We start from the raw sequence: 24,076 nt of genomic DNA, 5'->3' as shown, positions 1-24,076 counted from the left end.
CCCTATATAGGGGTTTCACCGTAGAGCTCCCAAAAAATTTATGGCAAAGTTTTATGGCTATTTTTGATATCTTTTCGAACATAGTTTTACTTTTAGTGGCTTCACAACACATAATTATTTAGCCCATGGTTTTGTAGTTTTTATTAAGAAAATACAATTCTATTCTAATCTAGGTTAAATGGAATGGTACTTATGGATGTCATAGAATGATGATGATGATGATGATGATGATCTAATTTTAAAGTCACAACCAAGCGAGAAACCAAATTGGTGTATGAGAACCCCTTGATTGTGGGAAGGGACCCACCTCTACATTGTGATTTGACTGCAAAAGTGTATGAATGTGTATATATTCTACCTTCCACTAGATTTTAACTTGTGACAATAAATACATTGAAAAATATTTCTAGTCTAACTTTTCGAGGGTAAAATATTTGTGTTAATGTGTGTGTTCACCATTTCATCTTTTTTGTTTGATTAAGAATCTATTTGCAGTAATTAACTAAGTATAGTTAGAGCCTACATTTAGTATTAAAGCGCATTTATCCCAAACTCTCTAGCAATAGCGGCCTTCGTATATCACTAATAATGGATTCACTATTGATTACTTGGCTATGAGATGTGGTTTTAGATATGAGAATAGAACCAATAGAGTATAGGTCAAGAGATCAATTTCCACAGAAACAAGTGTATGTCAGCTAGTCCACTTGGTCCTATTTAGAAGTTGTAGAACAATCCTTTCTATCAAAATAAAAATATCCAATAACCATTTTGTCTATGAAAAAATTTCCAATAATGCTTCACATGGCCCCACATGGAGGTTGGCGACTTTGGTTTGGAAAATCCTTGGAGAATGGCCAAGCGAAGTGTAATAATCTCAAGTTTCAAGACTCAATTCCTTCAATGGTTTTCAAGCATTGACTAAGGACTACATCATTTGATAAAAAATGGACATCGAGGTATTTGACCTAGGAGGCTACAATCCCACGTAGGAACCATACACCATCATCTCACACACTGCACACACAAAGTACATGTATTAACCTCATCCCCAACAACATTGGATCGAATCTTGATTGATGACACATATAGGTTTCTTCGTTTCCATTTCTAAAACCCTATGTCAACTAAGATGCCTATGAACACAGTTTCCATTTTGAGACATGCATTTTTCAAGGAGACAAGAGTATGGTCGGATTTGTCCGTAAGATGATTTAAATTTTACATAGGACACCGAGTAGGCGGGTAGTCATCATTGCCACAAGAGGGTGGAAGATTAGAAGAATGCACAAATTTTGTTGAAATTGTGGTAGATCCTATTGACCTATGTGATATATCTTGTGTCAAATTATGTATATTGAGCTCCTATTTAAATGGGAATCCAATAATTGAAATTATTATGTACAAGATGTTCAAAGTTGTTGTGAATTGAAAAAAAATGATGGGAATTTTGGAACACATGTCATAGATGTTCCAATGACTATATTAGAATCTCCTTGGTTCCAAATGAGAGATATAAAGGACTATACTTGCCTATCCAAGTGGTGAAAATGTTCAATCTAGGGCTATGATGTTGAGTTTTAGGCATTAGTGGTTTGTGCCCTCAGTATATGTGGGGCACCTTCAATGGTATCTATGATGTAGTTGCATTGTGTTGTAATTCGGCATGATCAGTGAAGTGTGTTCAATAGTTTCTTTGGAAAGGTAATTCGGTATGGTTGAAATCCTCATGAGATTGTTGGCAAGATTAGATCTGAATATGGAAATGAACAGTTGGAGCATAGATAAATGATCTGAAAATATACTATGGAGACCCATTGTGATGGTGATGGTAAGGGATGTGCTAAAGTAGTGGTTAGAGAATTATAAAGGGAAATTAAATAATTATTGTAATGGAATTGAATATTTGTAATTGTGCATAAATGGGTATACAAATGTAATATTTTGTTAGGCATGTGTATCCCTAATAGTCTATCAATATAATATATATATATATATATAGATATAGATATATATATATATATATATATATATATATATATATATAGATGTAAGTGAAAAGGAAGGACATGTAAGATTCTTAAACACTGTAGATATAAAAATTAAGGGCACTAGGACCTGGAGATGAGTGGTGTTTGATATTCTCGCTAGTTTAGCTAAATTTTATCAACAGAAACCTTAAGTCACATTTAAAGGGGGAAGGTTAGGTTAAACTTGACATGGTAAAAGAGTCAAATTTGTTACATAGATAATCATGGATTTGAGAAAATACTTTCGGATTTCTGTGATTTCATGACCATACGTTGCATGTAATGAATCTTTTAAAATGCTTGGGGTTACTCCATTGAAATGGGCCAAGGAGGTGAGTACGGAAGGATCATATGACTGACTTGTCCAAGTTCTTCTAAGGGACAAATAGATTTGTTAACTATTTTTTCCCTATTTGTGTTTTCCATGCTCCTAATTAAAATTTGTATTTCTTCACTTTTCCTTCTTCATTAAGCTTCCAATAGATTTATTTTATCTATTTTCTTTCTTTTGATTTTGATGTAAAACATATGGACACAAATACAACATTCCTAAATGGCAATATAGAAGAAGAAAACAATATGAGGAATCCAGAAAGATTTGGGGTGAAGGAAGTGAAAGAGATGACATGCAGGTTAAAAAATTCTCTTTATGGGTTAAATAAACCACCAAGGACATAAAAAATTCAATAATTATATATTAGGTCTTGTTTTCACAAGGAAAAATGTGAATCACTATGTGTATTTCAATCTATTTGGTGATAATGTTATATGTTTGGTCTTATATGTGGATGATATGTTGTTAATTAGAAATGATAGGGAAATCATCCATGAAGTATAAAATTAGTTCTACTCTAAATTTTACAGCAAGGATCTTCGTGGTTGAAATTTCATTTTGGACATGGAAATTTAAAGTGATTGGAAAAATAAGAAGATTGAGTTAAATGAGAGGAAATAGTTTGAGAAAATATTGCAAAAGTTTAATATCTAGGAATATAAACCAGTAAATGTACCCATTATTATAGGTGTGAAGTTATTTTCAAAACAATGTCTGAAGACACATTAAGAGGAAGATGACATATTCCCTATTCTATATGCTAATGTAGTTGGAAGTTTGACGTATAAAATGGATTGTACTAGAAAAAAAATATCGCATGTTGTGGGAGTATTGAACATGTATATTTCAAAAGTAGGGATGGAACATTGGACAAAAATAAAGAGCCTTTTTAGGTATTCGTGGCACCACCAGTTATGGATTGTGCTTCCAAAGAAGACAAAGATTTGATATAATGCTCAATATGCATGACCTTTGATGATGAAGATTGGATTAGAAATAGAGATCAAAAAAGATATATAAGTGGGTATGTGCATAACATATTTGGAGGAGAAATATGTTGGACGAGAAAAATATTGTTAATAGTGGCACTCTTAATTACAAATTTTGATCCAGGATGTCTAAGGATTGAAACTAAATATTGACAATAGAATATGTCACATACATATAAAAAATAGTGTAAAGGAAATACTAATATGAAAAGATCTTAATTTATTTTATTGAAAGGTGAAAATATCAAAAACTACATCATGAGAAAATTCATGGCTTTTACCAAGTTGAAAGCTCGTATTTATATTATTTATGGGTGTCTTTTCACTTAAGAATGATATACTTGCATTATTTATTTTAATATTTAATACCAGAGGTGCATATTACGTGTGGATACCATGGTTAAATTCCATGGTGAATGTGATGGATGAATACTAGGAGAAATTACCATGGATGAATACTATGGTTTGTCAAAATCATGGGCTTTTAACTAACGAAGGGAAAAAATAGAAAATTAATCATATTGATGTGAAAAAAAAAGTGGATGACTACCAATTTCCACTCAAATAATATTACAAGAGCTAAGAATTAGTTGAAGTATCTCATAGTTGTCAAACCTAATAAAAATTAAAGATTAACCATGTTCATTCAATGAAAATGGTGGATAACCACCAATTTCAACTATGATAATCCCACCCCCTCCCGCCATTTACAAATAAATGGTCCCCATTATGTCAGGTTCCTTCATCAAATCGATAGAATTTTGTTGAATTTGACTCATGGTGAGCTGCTTTCCTTCATGAAGAAGATTTCCCACTTTGACAACCTGGTAAATTTGTATGTTTTATTGATAGATATCTTTCACCCTGGTATACATGATTTGATCCACTATAGCATGAAACCTGTGTGGAACACAATGGACACAATGTTCATGCCTTTAATTAGAATTAGATTTTTGCAAAACCTCATGAACTAGTTACTTTAGGAGTTGGATTCATTCAACAATATTCATTGTTTGATCTACAATGGACCGAGCACGAGAGTACTATTTTGGTGAAGATTCATTCAAGAGAGTGATATATATAAGAGTAGCGAGTTTGACCTTTGAATAATTGTAAAAATATTTTTAGAGATCTTTGTTAAAGACATGCTAAGAATATGGAAGGTTTTCATCTCATGTATGTGGATGTGTTGACCTAGATGTGTAAAGGAACCTTTGTAAGTAACGTGTATAGACTCTTCTACAAATTTTTCCACATGTTTATGTTCTGTAGACAGAAATTATGCTAAAGTTTTGGTGGTCATAGTGACCTTTTGTTTTACATCAACCATGAAGAGGAAAAATTCGAATGTATGTGACACTACCTTTCAGAATGTTTTTGCTAAGATCAATAAAATAGAAGTAGTTACCATAGATTCCTTATAGGGCTGACATCATAAGGTAATAATGACATCACATTGATGGATCTTGCAGATAGCATGGTTTTTCCACATATATGATCGTACTAGAGGAAGATCACAAAGTTCGAATAGGGAAATATCACACAATACCTCATTTTTTAAGTCCTTAATGCCATAGAACATGCAACATTGCCTGTTGACATTGATGTCTCATTCATGGCATAAAAAACCAATGGTGTGTTGTTGGATGAGTGGAATTGTTGAAAACTTTAATCACTTAATGACCTTGGTTGAGATCATGTTCTTCTAGCTACCACTATCAACAATAAAATGTAATGGGGTCCCAATGACCCACATCTGCAAATGAAAGAGGTGCACTATCTCCTTTGACTACTTTGAGTCATTTAGTTGGTTCTTCATCATCTCTATGGTAGCACTACTTTTTTCATCAATAATCAACTTTCCTTTGTCATGTTTTGAATTAGAATCAAAGCCAACATCAATTTCCTTTTATTTAAGCTCAACCGACAATGATTGTTTCAAGTGACATCCATCAATGGCGTGCTAGGGGATTTTATTGAAATCCTACCACTTTCCAATGTATTTATTTGAATTCCCATTACCCTTAAATTCCTATAACTTAGGTTAGTTATCTTGAGGTTGTTTCTCCTTGAATTGTCCCTTTTTCTATGAGTTAGGGCCTCCATTTATACGCTTATATTGAGTTGATTTGCAAACCTAAACTCACTCTTATTCCTTTGCTTCAATGTTTTCTCTAGTTTTACAACATATCTATAAGTACCTCTTAATGAGGAGATATCTAGGAAATCCATCTCCATTTCGATATACCTATTTAGGTCACTAAAATACCTCAAAATCAGGTGCCTCTTGGAGTCTTTGATACCAATGTTTGAGCACAAGGTATAGAAAATATTACTGTAATCTAACATTGTCTAGTATCGCTCTTGTCACAAAGTTGTCCATCTCATGTATTAGTCATCATAGTTTTCTATAGGGTATAATTCCTCCTTGAGGGAATCAACAAAAGCAACCCAAGAAAGGCCTGCATTAAATGTCCTAGACTTGTCTCTGTTGTGCCTCTTCTAGTAACCTTACCACTAATTTTTGACATGAAGAAAGGATTTGAGTGGCACAAAGGTGATCTTTTCATTATTAGAAGTTTTTTGGAAAAAATAATAGGCCTCTAATAGATTTAACCATTTCTTTGAGGCATCTACATGTTTTTAGCCTTTGAATAATGGGATACCAAAGTTATGTTATACCTTGAAGGGTGTCACATCTCCATAATTTTTGTTCGTTCAAGGTGCCTCGGTTGCTACTGATAGTCACAAAAGGGTCTGGGTGAATTTGTCTCTCATCTCATTCCTCTGTTGCGTGAGTGCATCCTTGAGCAATAACATGATAGGATTTCCCACTCCATCATCACTCTTTTCCTTTAGCATGGGAGGTCAGTTGCATTGACGATCATGGTTGTCCTTAAGGGAAATTAGTTTGAGATTAAATACTTCGTGCCTTGACCTTGACAATGAGATGCGTTGAGAAACCATAAGGAGTAGATTGCTCTTATACCACTAATTTGGGTTGTGTGAGGAATGAGACGAAATATTGACAATATAATAGGTCCGAAGTGTATATAAAACAATGTAGAGGAAATAATAATATGAAAAAAGCCCACTTCTCTTATTAAATGGTGCAAATGTTATAAAACGGCGTAATGAGAAATTTCATGGCTTTTACAAAGGTGGAAGCTTGTAGTTATGTTATATAAGGGTGCTTTTTCACTTAAGAGTTATGCAGTTGCATTATATGTTTTAATATTAAATACCCTGGCAAATGCCATGGGTGAATACCATGGTTTGTCAGACCCATGTGCTCATTACGTGTGAATGGAAAAATATAAGGTTAATCACATTGATTCGATGGAAAACATGGATAACATCCAATTTCCAATCACATCAGAAGTTGAATAGATGGGAGCCACTCATGCAAGCAAGGGAGACGTACTGTTACAAATATTATGTTCAAATATTCGGTTGATACAATGAGGTGTGAGGATAGATTGTGATAGTCATAGTGCAATCTTCGTAGAAAATAACCCAACATATCATTATAAGACAAAGCATATTAATGTTTGATGTCACTTTGTGAGAGATATAATTGAAGGAAATAAGGTGTTATTAGTAAAGGCAAATAATTTGAAGAATGTTGCAATTCATTGACAAAATTTGTTAGCACTCGAAAAGTGTCATGATGTATAAAAAGAATGAGAATTACTAGCCTTGATTGTTTATCATGTACTTGTATAACCTTCTCTATGCAAAACATGAGAGAATGTTTAGTATGTGTTATACACTACCTCGATGCATTGTACCTTGTATTGCATTGAAAATGGGGTCATGGGGGGGGTGTCGAGGGTAGCAAGGACCCCCTACTTTGTGGTGTTTGAAAAAGGCGAGAGTCTCCTACACAGGAGTTTGGGAAACACCCTAAAAAAAATTGGGTAGTTTTTGTTAGGTTTTCCATTACACCATAACTTGTAGGCATTAGTAAAGTTCCAAACCATTGTCATTCCCTTCTTAAGAGGTCTCGGGGTGGATCCCATACTGGCGGTTAGTCCACGTGATCGATTCCCAATGAGGTGAGTGTGAAAATCCAACACCCCCCTCAAACGCAAATGGGGCAATTGGTCGTGGTCCAAGGCTCTAATACCGTGTTAGGTTTTCCATTACACCATAAATGGCAGGCATTAGTAAACTTTTTACCAATTATCATTACCTTTTTGGGTGATCTGAGTATGGATCCCAAAATGGCGGTTAGTTGTCCAAAGTGAGTGTGAAAATCTAATTTTTTTTTTGTGTTTTTTTACAATTTCCGTCGCATCTTTTTGGTTTTAAATAATTTGTGGTTTATTTATTTTTTTTATTAAAAATATATTTAGAACAGTTAACTATATAAAATTAATAAGATTTTAAGTTTAAAATTGGTTACATATACGCTATTTTATTAAAACTTTATTAAAACCTTTGTTGAAAAAAGTTAAAAAAAGGTCACAGTTAAAAATAACTTAAAAAAGTTTGGCAACTTAAAAAAGTCTGCCAAACACATTCAGCGAAGCTGTAAAATCCTTCAAAATCACCCATGCATCCAAGGGAAAAAGGCCTCATGCCTGAGGCATATCGCTGGCCGTTGGTTTGCAGAAAAGAATCATGGTCATATTAAGATTCCGCAATGAATCCATCTCCGTAGAGAAAGGAGCTAGTTTGCCCGGAAGTGAGATTTTCATGGGGAGTGATGTCGGCAACAGGGAAGGGTTGCCAACAGGGCCGAATAAAAGACCATCGCCAATCTGGAAAGGAATTTGACGGCAAATTGGCCCGTCAAATAGGTTAAAAATTCAGAAAAGCTGTCAACACTCTATCTTAATCAAAACATGACCGGATTGCGGTTAAGTTATAAAATTCCAGCACCATTATGGAAGATAAATGGATACTTCCAAAATGTATATGATGGTGCCCATTACCATAATCACGTGCGAAGCGATTGTTAGCGTTTAGTAAGGAGCTAATTTGGTGGGAAGTGAAAGAAGAAAAGGTTGCCATTTACTAACAGGGCCGGATTGGAATCATCACCATACTCGGAGGAAATTGGATATGACGGTGACACATTACCCTTGAATATGACGGTGACGTGGGAACGCAAATGACGGTGCCGATTAACAATCACAGGAGGTTGGAAAGGACGGCGGTGAGGGAATTGGATATGAACGTACCTACCAATTGGCTACAAAAGGCACGTGTAATTCATGCTTTAATGGCAAGCATAATGGGAACACTCTTTCTTGGCATCGTGCGGGTGCCCCGCACGTTTATGAGCCCAGTGTATTTATATGTGCTCTCTGCATTTGCAACCCAAGAGCAGAAATGGAGGAATTTTGCCCTTTACTCTATGTGCAAATCCAAGTCCTAGCAGTTGCTGTTGTTGGGTATTTTCAGATGGGAAAATACCAAAAACCAAACACACAGACACCACAGAGCCAATGCTCTGTTTCCACTGTTCCAGGATCATTTGCAGAGAATCTCTTTAAAAAAAAACTCAGAACAGAGTATTACACAGCCATAAAAACTTTTCTATTCATTAAAACAAAAACCTGAAACATATGTCTTCCTCTTTGCTGAGAGGGATTTACAAAAACTTACTTTCACCAAAAATAAAAGCTCTGTCTTTTCTCTCCACCTGAGAGTTCACTGTGCTGGGTTTACTGCTGTAAAACCCATTTTTACATTACTGCTGTAAAACTATTTTTACACATACTGCTGTAAAAATATTTTACACATATGCAGTAAATTACATTCACAATTTCAAGAAAGCTTGAGCGCTCTTTTCTCTTGCATTTCCATGCATACTCAATACAAAAAAAATTTACTTACAATACATGCGCTCCACTTCGTTTCTTTTCTTCATGCACTACTGTGCAAAACCACACATGGTTTTTGCTACACCTCTGTTTTTACAATACAACACAAAAACATTACAATCTGTTCCTTGTAATTTCTTCGCACTGCTGTGCATTTGTTTTTCTCCTTGCAAGATCAACAGAGATCTACGCATAAAAACATTCACATTCACTTATGCACTTCTGTGCATCACCATAGTTTTCTTGCAAGTTTTTCACTGCAGCAAAAAAATAATTTTTACGCACTCTCATATACATTCCACTTTTCACCATGCACTCTATACATTTTACAATTTTCCATTTTTTTAACATATGCTGCCCCATCTATTCCTTTTACAATGGTCCATGTATAACAACCCCGGAGCACACTTTTTTTTGGTTCCATGTGTTTATATAAAAAAATAATGGTCAACGCTCCTTTTAAAAATATGACACATATAGTGTATGTGCCCATACCGCCGTGCATATAAAAGAACATTAAAATTAAATGTTCTACCACCCATTTACGACCTCAATAAATTCAATTTAATTCCTTTTCTGCGGTGGTCAACAGGAAAACCAAGCACGCCACGCAAACCATTGAATTGACGCAGGCCCGTGCACCTTCAAGAATCGACGGCTGACAACACGCAACCAGATCGGACGGCGGAGGTGAATATCGGAAGCCATACAACTGCTGAGGTTTACCTCCCGAGAACGTGACGTTGCGTTACGTCAGGTCAGAAACACGTGGCAACTGCAAATTTTCTCGGGTTGAAGAGTACGGAGATTCCCTTCGCCGGAAACTGGCCCGAGAACTCTCCGGCGGGTTTGCACGACGGTTTCTGGCGTCTGCGTTGAAATTACGATTTCAACACTCCCCTTTAATTTCAACAGCTGGGCATTCAATCTTACCCAAACACTTCCTCACATGGAGGGATTCACCAACTGCTTCTGATGCAGTTCACAAACAACAAATTTGTCTTCCTCTTAATAGAGGGATTAGCCTGAAACTGTGCTTAAGAGCACCTTCCTCATGACAGAGGGATTCACCATAACAATGTGCTGAAGAGCACCTTCCTCTTGACAGAGGGATTCACCTGTGACTATGCTGAAAAGCATCATCCTCTTGATAGAGGGATTCACCATGTGTATGCTAAAAAGCATCTTCCTCTTAACAGAGGGATTCACTAATGACAATGTGCTGAAAAGCACCTTCCTCTTTAACAGAGGGTTTCACCAAATGACTGCTTCAAGTGCAGTTCCAAAACAAACAATCATTGCACTGCTGTGTGTGCAAACTCATTACATTGTTCTTTTATGCTGCTGCATATTCTCTGCTGCACTATTGTGCCATCTTCTTTGTTGCATCTACCCCACACTGTTGTGTCTGCTCCACGCTACTGCGTTTACACCTGCACTGCTCTTACATTTTTTCACAAACTCTGCATTGCTGTGCATTCTTCAAAGACAAAATACTCTGTCTTTTCTGGAACAATTACACTGTCCCAACTTACAAATTTACACTGCTGTGTGTAAACATTCACTGTTGTTGCATATATTGCATTTCAACTCAACGAACAACAAATTCATTACATTTACCTTTACTGCTGTAAGGAAAATTTCTTTTGCATGTGCTGCTGTTCAAAACTTCTTGTTGCTGCATTTTTCACATTTGCATTGCTGTGTGCTTCTCCTTCTTCACGATGGGAAAAACTTTTCTTCAAGCTGCTGCTGTCCATACACTTTCTGTTGTGTTGCTGCTGCAATTTGCACTGTCGCTGCCTTTTGTTTCATCATACTGCTGTGCCCATACTCTTGGCACTTCATTCTCCACACAAAAAATAACACAGGCTGCTGCCTTTTCTCATGCACCCTTGCTTCACACAATCTTAGTCTTCATTTTTTTAATTACACAATGCACTGTTGTGCAGTTCCTTTCGATTTTCTGCTGCCACATACATTCTCATTCACCCATGTGCATTAACAATCTGCTGTCCCTGTTTTTCTTTATGCATTTCTTTGCATGCTGCATTGCATAAAAAAAACATTACATTTTTCACTGTTGTGTATTATACTCACTCTGCTGTGAGTATGTTCTCTCACATTACATAGAAGGAAACTACCTTCCATTGCTATGCATTTCAATGCATGTGCTCAATAAAAAATTTAAACTGTTGTTCATTCTAATCCATGTGCTCCACAAAAAAAATTCCAAACTGCTGTTTTATGTTCTATTTTCCCATTGCTGTGAGGGTCTCCATGCTTTGCATTTTTCTCTTATCTCGCTGCTGCTCCTTACATTTCAGCGCTGCCATCTTTTCTTCTTTATGCATTTCTGTGCATATTGCATAAACACAAAGCAAAAACATTGCTAATTTCATCACTGCTGCATATTACCTTTTAGAGGGATTAACAAAGATTTCATTTGCAACTGCTGCGCTGCAATACATCCTCCATCAACAAATGACTGTTAATACAGTTCAGCAAACAAAAATTACAAGCTCCCCTTTAATGTATGCTTGTCTTCTTTCAGCAAAGTTTTCTTAAAACAAATTTAGATCCACTGGAGAGTTCAAGGGGTTTTCAGATTGTATTACCTTCCTTCTCCATACTTGTGTAACTTTCTTCTTTTGCATGGGTCTAGCTTGTGTAAGAGCCCATGTCAAGTTACAATCTCGTGCCATATGCCCAATGTTATGACACTTGAAACATTCTACATTTTTCATGAATAAAAATTCATGATTTCTTCTTGTGAAATTATTTCTTGGAGATTGTCGGGGACCACAACATCTATCTCCATGAAATGCTCTACAGTCTTTTGCCATATGACCAAAGTTTGAACAAGCATAACAATAACCATAAAATGAACTTTGGTACCTGGAAGATGGAGGTTTCCTTGATGTACTTCTGAAGCCTTGCTGCCTTGAGATCCTTTGATGATCACCATTGCCTCTTGCCTTTTTGCCATCAGCTACATTTCTTCTTGAAGCTGGTTCTCTTCTTGGAGCAGGATTTCTTCTATTGCAGCCTTCATTTTTCTCCTTGCCTTTGCTGGAACTAGGAGCATCATCATCTCTTTCTGGCTTCTTCACATCTCCCTTGCTTAAAGCATCCTCATCCTTGTTTGAGGGTTCACCTACATACCCAAGTCCTGATTTATCAAATGGAGATCTGTGATAGCTGAGCATGTCATCCAAAGCTTGAGAGCTCTTCATGATCTTGTTCATCCCTTCAACCTTCTTCCTGAGGAGGACAATCTCTTCTTCTAACTTTTCACATTCATTATTTTTCTTTGCTAGTTGTCCCTCAGTTTCTTCCTTGCTACGAGTAGCTTCAGCTGCTACTATTTTGAAGGAGATAATCTCTGTCTTCATTTTGGAGATTTCTTCATCTTTTGCTTGACTGCTCTTCATTTTCTTTTCAGCTCCTTGTGCCTGCTTCCTAGCTTCTTGTAGTTCGGACTTAAGGGAGGAGACCTCTACCTTGTATTGTCCAATCTCTTCTACAAGCTTATTCACTTTCTTGTGTCTTTGTTCAAGTTGACTTGTCAAGGCATCTGCCTGCTTCTTTGCTTCATTCAGCTGATTTGTCATGGATATGACTTCTTCATGGTGTTTCCTCTTGCATTGATCAAGCTCCTTCTTAAGCTTGGCAAGTTTTTCATCTCTTTCTCTTACTTGAAGCTTAATGAGGTCAAGCTTCTCATTCTCAGCTTCTATGATGGGTTCATAACTTCCTTCTTCACTGATGGTCATGGTCAGTGTTCCTTTTGCATGAAGGTCATGCAGTCTGTCCCATATATCCTTTGCTGATGTATATTTTCCTAGATTCCTCTTCACAGAATCAGGGAGTCCATCCAGGATTAGTTTTGCTGCTTGTGCATCATACTCCATGGATTCTTTATCCATCTTGCTGTCATCAATAACTGACTCCCAGACTTCAATCCCCTCAGACATTAGGAAAGCCCTCATCATTATTTCCCATACATCAAAGTTTCCATCAAACTTTGGAACCTCAAATACAATGCTTTCAAATAGATTTCCTTCTAGTTTAGTAGAGGAGGGAGACACATTTTTAACAGCCCTGGAGGCTTTCTGCTTTGACCTTGCCATTCTTATCTAGGCTTTAAATACCTGACTGTGTTTTTTTTTTTTTTGAAACCACTGACTGTCTTTAATAATAACTCAAAAACTTGAGAAATACCTGAATCCCTTTGGCTGAGTCTTCACACTGCTGGAGAAGTTTGACTGCTGCAACAACACCTTCCTTCAGCTTCTTTGAGTCTTCAAAGAGCCTGGACTAGCTCTGATACCACTGTTGGGTATTTTCAGATGGGAAAATACCAAAAACCAAACACACAGACACCACAGAGCCAATGCTCTGTTTCCACTGTTCCAGGATCATTTGCAGAGAATCTCTTTAAAAAAAAACTCAGAACAGAGTATTACACAGCCATAAAAACTTTTCTATTCATTAAAACAAAAACCTGAAACATATGTCTTCCTCTTTGCTGAGAGGGATTTACAAAAACTTACTTTCACCAAAAATAAAAGCTCTGTCTTTTCTCTCCACCTGAGAGTTCACTGTGCTGGGTTTACTACTGTAAAACCCATTTTTACATTACTGCTGTAAAACTATTTTTACACATACTGCTGTAAAAATATTTTACACATATGCAGTAAATTACATTCACAATTTCAAGAAAGCTTGAGCGCTCTTTTCTCTTGCATTTCCATGCATACTCAATACAAAAAAAATTTACTTACAACACATGCGCTCCACTTCGTTTCTTTTCTTCATGCACTACTGTGCAAAACCACACATGGTTTTTGCTACACCTCTGTTTTTACAATACAACACAAAAACATTACAATCTGTTCCTTGTAATTTCTTCGCACTGCTGTGCATTTGTTTTTCTCCTTGCAAGATCAACAGAGATCTACGCATAAAAACATTCACATTCACTTATGCACTTCTGTGCATCACCATAGTTTTCTTGCAAGTTTTTCACTGCAGCAAAAAACTAATTTTTACGCACTCTCATATACATTCCACTTTTCACCATGCACTCTATACATTTTACAATTTTCCATTTTTTTAACATATGCTGCCCCATCTATTCCTTTTACAATGGTCCATGTATAACAACCCCGGAGCACACTTTTTTTTCGTTCCATGTGTTTATATAAAAAAATAATGGTCAACGCTCCTTTTAAAAATATGACACATATAGTGTATGTGCCCATACCGCCGTGCATATAAAAGAACACTAAAATTAAATGTTCTACCACCCCTTTACGACCTCAATAAATTCAATTTAATTCCTTTTCTGCGGTGGTCAACAGGAAAACCAAGCACGCCACGCAAACCATTGAATTGACGCAGGCCCGTGCACCTTCAAGAATCGACGGCTGACAACACGCAACCAGATCGGACGGCGGAGGTGAATATCGGAAGCCATACAACTGTTGAGGTTTACCTCCCGAGAACGTGACGTTGCGTTACGTCAGGTCAGAAACACGTGGCGGAAACTGGCCCGAGAACTCTCCGGCGGGTTTGCACGACGGTTTCTGGCGTCTGCGTTGAAATTACGATTTCAACAGCTGTGGGGCTGTTGCTTTATTGGCTTTCTGTATGCAGGACAGAATTTTTATGCAGCCGGAGTCTGATGAAGGTTTATGGACCCCAGCGATATCCGATCGTGGGTTCGCTGTTTTCTTTCTGGAAAAATGGCAAGAGGCACATAGAATGGTACGCCCAGATGCTGGCCAATTCCCCCACGCAGACCATTCTGGTAGAACGACTGGGTGGAATTAAGACGGTGGTGACCGCCAATCCTGAAAATGTTGAGCACATTCTCAAGACGCGGTTCGAAAATTATCCCAAGGGCGAGCCTTTCACTGCCATTCTCCAAGATCTGCTGGGCAAGGGGATCTTCAATGCCGACGGCGATGCGTGGCGGCTGCAGCGGAAGGCTGCCAGCCACCACTTCAATTCCCGGTCTCTACGCAATTTCATTGTGAAAGTCGTGGAAGAGGCCACAGATAGACTTCTTCCGATTCTACACGATGCAAGTGATAGTGGAAGCACGTTGGATTTGCAGGATATCCTGCAGCGATTTGCATTCGATACTATTTGCCGGGTTGCGTTCGGGATCGATCCCGTATGCCTGGAGGCGTCGCTTCCGGTGTCAGAACTGGCGCGGGCCTTCGACACGGCGGCGAAGCTGAGCTCCGAGAGGTCCTCCGCGCCGATTCAGATTCTCTGGAAGGTCAAGAAGATGCTGAACATCGGATCGGAGAAACGGCTTTCCGAGGCTATTCGGGTCGTGCACGAGTTCGCCATGGGCATCATCAGGAGTCGGAGAATTGAGATTTGCCGCAACAGTGTCACAGCGAGTCATTCAAAGAAACAGGAGCGCGAGGATGATCTCCTTTCAAGATTCATGTCACTCACCGACACCAACGATCTGGACAGCGTCCAGGAGGGCTTCTGTTCAGACGAATTTCTCCGAGACATGATCATAAGTTTTATCTTGGCGGGCAGAGACAGCACCTCCGCAGCGTTAACATGGTTTTTCTGGCTCTTGTCATGTCATCCCCAAGTAGAGGAAGAGATATACAAAGAAATAACCGATCTCGTCGCTGTAAGAACATCAGAAGATGCAGAAAATATTAAACCGTCCGCAGTCCTTGTATTTTCCTACGAGGAGCTGCAGAGAATGAAGTATCTGCACGCTGCAATCTGCGAATCCATGAGGCTTTACCCGCCGGTGCCCCTCGACTCCAAGCACGCTCTGCACGACGACGTCTTGCCAGACGGGACTTTTGTGCGAAAAGGCACTCGGGTGACTTACCACCCCTATGGCATGGGTCGGATAGGAACCATCTGGGGCGCCGACTGCCTCCAATTCAAGCCCGAGAGATGGCTCAACGACAAAGGCGATTTCGTTCCGCAGAGTCCGTTCAAGTTTGCAGTTTTTCAAGGCGGAATGCGCCTCTGTCTGGGTAAAGACATGGCCTTTATCCAGATGAAATACGTCGCGGCAACCCTAATTTCCATGTTCAGGTTGCGGCGCCCTGTTGGTTCGACAGCCAGAATTCCGAAGCTTGTTCACAGATTGACTTCGCACATGGAAGGTGGTTTTTCCGTCGTTATTGAAAGGAGGACGAATCCATCGGCCGTTATTTCAGTCCCAGCTTGAAAAGCTATCCACCATCCGCTCCTGTCTGCCTTGGGCCTACTGTAATTTACCAATAAGCTGTATGTCTATTACTCACGTGTTTTGATGGCGGGTCGTTTGCAAGTTTTTATGATTGAATGTTTTAAATTATACAATACGATGGCTGTTATTGTATTAGCTGATAAAATCTCAACTTCAACAACAAGAGTCCATTTGCTTGAAACCTGCGCCTGGGAGTGAATCAACGGACTTTGATCAAGCGAAGGTTTCGTTCTTTAAAAAATTATGGATGAACTGGTAGGTTTCATTCATTTAAAAAAAATAAAATTATGGATAATATAATTGAGAGTAATTTCCATACTATACATAATTTAATAAATAAGTTTTTCCGTTTTCATAATTTTATTCTTTCATCTCATACATTTTCAATTTACTAATAGTACAATCAATTTAGTGATATAAATAAAAGGGTTATTATATTAAATTTAAATTTTGATAAACATTAATTATACATACATATTTTTCCATTTATATATTAATAAAAAATTAATATATAAATATGTTAAAAAAAAAGTATATAAAGACATTTTCAATTATAGATATTCACATATTATGAGTTATTAATATTAGGGGGCCAAAAATCTAATTCGTGGCTAAAAATCTAATTCATTTCCTATTACAGTTTATATTTTTTAAATTAGTAAATTAAAAAAAAAACATAAATATTTTAGAAATCAATTTCAAATTTTAATGTGTTTATACTATTAAAAATATTTTAGAAAGATTAAATTTATACCTCCAAATAATAATAATGGCTAATTAAATTAAAATTCTATAAATTTTATTCTAAAATAAATATATCTATATTCTATTTTATCAACTATTTAATTTATTTAACTTTATTAATTTTATTAACCTTTACATTTAATTTATATAACTTTATTAATTTTATTAATCTTTACCTCTATCATATTTTCTTGATTATATATACGATATAAGAAATTTCAATTCGTATATTCGGAATCATCACAAATCTTTGGCCCAGGCTTAGTCTTAATTTAGATTTCACAAATCTTATATTTTATACCCACACAGTATATCAACTTCTTTTAATGATTATCAGCTTCAGACTCTGACAGTCAACTGGCTTCCAACCAGGACCGAATCTGTTCTGACTTAAAAGCGGATCTCTCGTGAGGTAGATTAAGTTTGTCTTTGCCATTACAATATAGAAGATGTCTCAGAATCCCTTCTAATTTAAATTAAAGTTTGATTTTCCAATTATTATATTATCTTAATCATTTAAAATTATCTTATAGTCGAGTATAATGTGTAATGTTGTTTATCAAAATTGAAATTTTGTTTATATTAAATTTTTATTTAAAATAAATCTATACTAATATTTTTCTAGATATAAAAAAAATTGTAAATTATATATATATATATATATATATATATATATATATAATTATAGAATTCTGGATAGTATGTTCTCTAAGTTTCGCTGTCAATGCTATATCATAACCAGATATAAGTACCGAGAATCTGTGAATCATGGTTGTGAGCTTTAAACCATATATAAATACAATTATATGTTTGATATGTCCAGGCCATCAAAAAAATTATAGAGAATGTATGAACATTTAGGATACATAAAAAGAAAATTTAATTCTATTAGATGAATGTAGCAGTAATAAAGGTGGACCTCAAAAAGGCATATCATTGTTTAGATTGGTGTTATTTGAGACTAGTTCTTCATAAAGTTGGCATAAGAACAAACATGGCGGAAAGGATTATGGGATGTGTTAAAATAGTTCGATATGCTATTATAATAAATGGATACCCATTAAGGTTCTTCGCTGCGCGCAGGGGACTTAGACAGGGGTGTACTTTGTCTCCCCTTCTCTTCATACTGGCGATGGATGGCCTAAGTTTGATCATAAAAAAGGTTGTGAACACAGGTCAGTTTGAAGCGCTAAAAATTAATAGTCATATTTCTATTTCCCACAATTTTTTTGTTGACGATATCTCGCTGATGGGTATGATAAACAGACTTAAATGGCATGCACTATCGTTAATTTTTAAGAAGTTTGGAAGAGAAACTAGGCTTGTTCGAAATGAACACAAATCTATCATCCTATGTAGATCCTGAAACCTCGATGATATCAGCTATATCCAGAGGAATTTTGGGGTCAATGTAGTAAACTTAGAAGCTGGAATGAAATATATGGGACACTGCCTAAAGAATTACAAATATGCTGACTGGATGTGGCTAGTGGATAGATTCCACTTGAGGATTAAGGGGTGGGAGCACAAATGTTTATCAGTGGGAGGCCGTATCACCCTCACACAGTCAGTTCTCACACAATTGGGGGTCTATTGGGCTCACCTGTTCCACGTCCCGCAGCTGATAATAAAATCACTAAATCGCATAATGGAAAACTATATTTGGTTAGGCACAAGAAAAAGCTGTAAGTATCATCTGGTTAAATTGGAAAGGATCACTTGACCAAAAAAGTTGGGCGGATGGGGTATCCTAAATCTTAAAATTTTTGGCTGGGCGGGGAATCAACAGTGACGGTATATGGGGAAAATTGATTCGGTTCAAGTACATGAAGAATAAGGACTTTACCTGTTGGATGAGACAGGGTACAATTGGAAAAAAAAGGTGGATCCAAGATATGGAACAGTTTCAATATGGTAAAAAATATTCTACTTCAGAACATCTCATGGATGTTTGGTTCTGGAAATATAATTATTCTGGGCATAGAGAGTATTATTGGATCTAGTGAGAACCCTCTTGGTACAACGAAATTAATAAACCACCTGAATAGAAAGGGCATATTTGTTCTGAATCAGATGATCAGTGAATGGCGTGGTAACATACCAATTTGGCTTGAACCCATCCAACTAAACCTCATAGGACAATACAAACTAGATGGTTCCATCTTGTGCAATCATTAGAAGATGCAGGTGTATGTTATGACAACAAAGGGGATCGCATCACCTCGATAGGAAAAAAGAAGAAATCCAGAGAGATTGAAGTGGTGGATTGCTATCTCAAATTGTGTATGAAGGAGCTACATAATGCAGACTACTATTGGTTCTATATGTTTTGGTGAACTAATATTCCCATAAAGATTATCATTTTCCTACGGTTAACATGGCAGAATAAGAATCTTACATGGGAAAATTTATAGAAGAGGAAACATCACGGACCTGGGATATGTTACCTATGTAGGAAAGAAGGAGAGGATAATTGTCACTTATTTTTACACTGTCCAACCTCTATTAGCATCTGGAAGTGCTTCACCACCAAGAAGAAGATACCATACATACATTTTAATACAATTGAAAAATGTTCGAAATGGTGGAGTACACAATGCACAAGTTTGTGATTTCTCACACTGGGAGATCTAGAAAGGCCACAACTACTTGATTTTTGGAACCAGTAGATGGAGAGAAGATTTGATTTGTGAGTACATAGAACAGTGGCCCAAATCAAATCAGAGTGTTGGCACCAAGAAAAAAGAGAAGGAAGAAAAGGGGATGGTATAGGACACCAAATACCCGACTGGTTTTTTGATGGTGCATCACAAGGAGGGAGATGTGGATGTGGTATTTGGCTAAAGGTGATAGAAGATCAAGACTACTGGATTCACTGGAATGCAGGAGAGGGGACAAGTATGAAAGCAGAAGCAATTGCTTTATGGGGACTACTATGGATTACAAAATTTTTGGATATCCCACAAATACAAATATATGTTGATTCCAAGTGTATGGTTGATCACATCTTGGGGAAGAATAATATTCAGCAAAACTCCCTACAAGGTTGGTTGAAGTGCATACAAAGCCTATGAAACACTCTTCAATAATCTTCCATTGAGGACATTAGTAGAGCTTACAACAAAAATGCAGATGAAATGTCCAAAAAGGGATTAATAGCCACAGAATAAGGTATGCATATCGAGTTAAAAATGGGGACAAAAATGACAGAAGTAGGAGGCATCAACATGTGGGGATAGCACTTTAAAGTCCTTGATGGTGGAGCAGAACATCAGCGCAGATAAGTACCTTGAAAAAAAAATTGTATCATTGTTCGTAAATGTTTTGTATATGGTCCTGTATAAAAAAGACAGGTGAAAGGTCACTATATATATCATTGTATGAAGAAAAAGTTCTAGATTAGGTGTGTATTAATGCTTTCTCGTTTTCATAATAAGAATCTAAGAATTATTTAGGAAAAGGTAGATGTTGTTGTAGGAGTATATTCTCTGTTTCCTGTTGTAGTATATGGTTGACGCTGAAATATGCACTAAATATGTAATTCCCGATTATCCCGAGTATCCCGATTCTATAGGAATAGGAGTAGTAGGTTGTTAGTTTGTTAATGAGCTCATGTTTTAGGCCAAGTGGGCCTTTTCAAAATGACAAGGTAGTTTTGTTATGATATTTTGGTCCAACAATTAGAAATATACATGTATATAGTAGGTTGAGATAGGCCATGAAAAGGGGTTCTGAAAAGGGGTTGTTATTATAGCTTGATACAAGAATTAATTGGTGGTGAGGACAAGAAATATTGAGCAGGAAGCCCATGATAATTATCTTGTAAATACCTTGTCCTGGATTATAATAGAATTATGGTTTTTCTATAGCTACCAAGTTCAGTTATACTCGAATTTTTTTTTGGGAAATTCACTGATTCGGTTCATTATGGGGAATAATTCATCAATTTCCAATTCGGTACAGTCACAGGTGCATAATTTTGGTCAAAGCTTTCCACCTTCTTGTGTCGCGTTTTCACTGTGCTGCTCCTGTTGAGTTGACGAACAGTGCATGTGTAGAACAATAAAATTGATACTCGGCATGGTGCCCAGACTTGCACCACCGAATTTTCCCTTCATTGACTCATCTTGACTCAAGCTGTGCTTTCCTTTAACTGGTTGGGATTCGTTGTGGTTTCCTTCTGTTTGAATGCCTTTTGATGGCCAATCAGAGAAATGATTACTTGGCGTTAAGCGTTCAAGCTTCCTGACACATGTAACAATAAATGTTGCTGATTTGTGGAAATTTTGGGGTCTTTGTAACCATGGATAGGAGTGTGGTATATCCAGTATTAGTGTGGGATGGGAGATAAACACATATGCCTGTGGGATAAAATTCTTTTTTTTTTTCATTTAGGTTTTATAAAAATAACATAGCAGCCTCGTGAAAATTTGAAAATTGAAATAATGCAGGCATCATTTAGCTTTAATGCTAGGATTATTTATTTTTTATAAAAAATTTATACGAAAAAATAGGGTAATTTTCTTATATGAGGATTAGTAGAAATTTGGAAAAAATATGAAAAAACAATAATTTTTATAAAAAATCTAAAATAATAATTCCTATGTTATATAAAGGAGATGACTTCTACCAAATTTAGCAATAAAATGGCAAATATGGTTAGAAATTTCCTGGTATATCCGATTATTTCAATATTTTTCTATTTTGTTATTTCATTATTATTCACAAATTCACTTCTATCTTAACCAAAAATAGAAAATAATGAATTGGTTGCAAACTAGTAACTCTTATATAAAAAAAACCATAATTTCCATATTGAAAAAAATTATAAATCGATGAATTTTAGTGTTAGATGGATAACTAGTTAATAATTTCTATATATTGACAAATTGCAATAAAAAAATGATAATTTCTATCTTAAAAATAATTATAAAATGGTAAATTGGTTACAAATTGGTAACTCTTATATAAAAAACAAAAAACAGTAACTTCTGTATTGGAAAAAATTATACCCTGGCAAATCTAAGTGAAAAAAAGATAAATCCAATATTAGAAAAAAATTATATAAGTTATAAAATGGTAAACCTAAGCTGCAAATCCACAACTTTTATACAAAATAATAAAAAACAGTAACTTCTATATTACAAGAAATTATAAAATGACAAAATTCACTTTAAAATGGATAAATCTTATGAAAAAATAGAAAAAGAGATATCCTTGTTAGGGAAATATTTAATGAATTTTCATATAGGGATTCTTCATTTAAATGAAAAAAAATAAATCAAGTATTTATAAGACATATAATTTGTTCTGTATTGAAATCTATAGGGTCGATTTTTTTTCGTATCGAATCAAATTCGAATTTGGTAACTATAGTTTTTTCGACTCATTTCCTGTGTTTTAATTTCCTGTTTGAAAATATACTCATTGATGCTTATGTAGGGTAAGTCCGAACAAAGAATCCTGCAAGTAGACCATTTAGACTACAACGCTCTAAAAATATGTTTTATGAGAGGGAAAGACCCTCAATTTCGTCTCATTATCGTAGGGATGCTTTATTTCTATGTCCAATACCATATGTTGAGAAAAGGATTTGTGTGTCTTATTCACCAACCTAAATACCACAAGTCTGTGATGTCGAATTAGAGAAGGTCATCATCGCCCAATTGAGTTCCTGTGTTGTGTGTATGGGATTCTTGTTGTATAACTAACACTACAGAAATGTGTAGTCCCTAAGCGAACTATTGACCAGGTTGATTCTTGAAGTCTAAACCAGAAGTTGGTACAACTTTGTGTTCTAGATTTGGAAAGCTTTGTAGGAAGAAAGAAGGCTATGACATTCATTCGAATTTTTACTATCAAGTTGGATTGGCCTCTAGAGAGACCACAAATCCAGGTTTATCTAGCCAATATCAAAAGAGGCTAGCATTTAAATTGGATTGTTCAAACCACACTCTAGGAAGAGAAATAAGTAGGTGAACAGTTGAGCGAGTTTAATCTTGGAATTAGTTGGCCCAATAAAATTGGAAACAAGTCGGGATCCAACCCCTCACCTTGTCCAAAGTTCCAACTAGAACAAGTGTGGGAGCAACCAACAAATTTGAAGTCTCCTAGTTGGAGCGGTTAGGCATTAGCATTTTTTCAGCATGTGAAAAACATCGACCCCCGACCAACAAGAAATATCCCACACCCGAATAGCAAACTTGATCGGGAGTGTTGAAGAACTCATCAAGTGTAGATGATGCTTGAAAAGATTGACTCCTTGATCCTGAGAAATTTGACGTGTGCGTAGAAGAGTGACCTGTAGTGGAGAAATCAGGAAGGAAGGGCACGTACACAAGCGTCACGCTGCATCATAGTCAATCCAAATAAAAATTGTTTTCATGGGGATTTGATCGTAATTGGATCAAATTTATTTAATTGGGTATAAAGATCATGTTGACCCTGGTACCTACACCTACCTACAAGTTAGTGAGAAAAGCCTTCAACCCCACAAGGTGTTCTTGGTGGCAGAGAACTCAGAGAAGAGGTTGTCACAGTAATCCTGACTCTCTCCGTTTGAGCTATCTCCTAGGTTAGCTAAGGGGGGTGGTCCCTAATGAGAAGTTAAGTTAAAAAAAGATGTGAGTTTCTAGGAGAATTCTTAGAGTTAAATAGATTATCTCTTTAAGATTAACAAGCAAAAACGCATATGAGAAATAACGATCATAAAATAAACATGAAATACATAAACAACCAGTGCATTCCAAGCATTTGCTCTTTAAGAAATGAAATTGTGTTTTGCTTAAAATGAAGTGAAATTATTTCAAATGCAAAGCCAAAATAACCCTGAAAAGTGAAACACTAAATTGTTAGCACAAAATATTATAAATGCTTTCAAGATGAATAAGATACAAATT

At 36.3% G+C, this 24,076-nt stretch overlaps 1 protein-coding gene across 1 annotated transcript; it reads left to right on the top strand.

Moving 5' to 3' along the window:
• The first annotated feature begins 8,472 nt into the window (after positions 1 to 8,472).
• LOC149155195 (cytochrome P450 94B3-like) lies at positions 8,473 to 16,476 on the top strand. The gene is made up of 4 exons (XM_089444351.1): positions 8,473 to 8,651; positions 9,780 to 9,844; positions 9,945 to 10,055; positions 14,719 to 16,476. The coding sequence occupies exons 1-4, from the start codon at positions 8,473 to 8,475 to the stop codon at positions 16,410 to 16,412; spliced, it is 2,049 nt and encodes a 682-aa protein (XP_089300477.1). The 3' UTR covers positions 16,413 to 16,476.
• Positions 16,477 to 24,076: the final 7,600 nt, after the last annotated feature.

Source organism: Pinus tabuliformis, chromosome 9 (assembly GCF_031772625.1).
Source record: "Pinus tabuliformis cultivar Carrire ecotype Pingquan chromosome 9, CPIR1, whole genome shotgun sequence".
Lineage (NCBI taxonomy): Eukaryota > Viridiplantae > Streptophyta > Pinopsida > Pinales > Pinaceae > Pinus > Pinus tabuliformis.
This window is presented reverse-complemented; position numbering and strand designations above follow the sequence as displayed.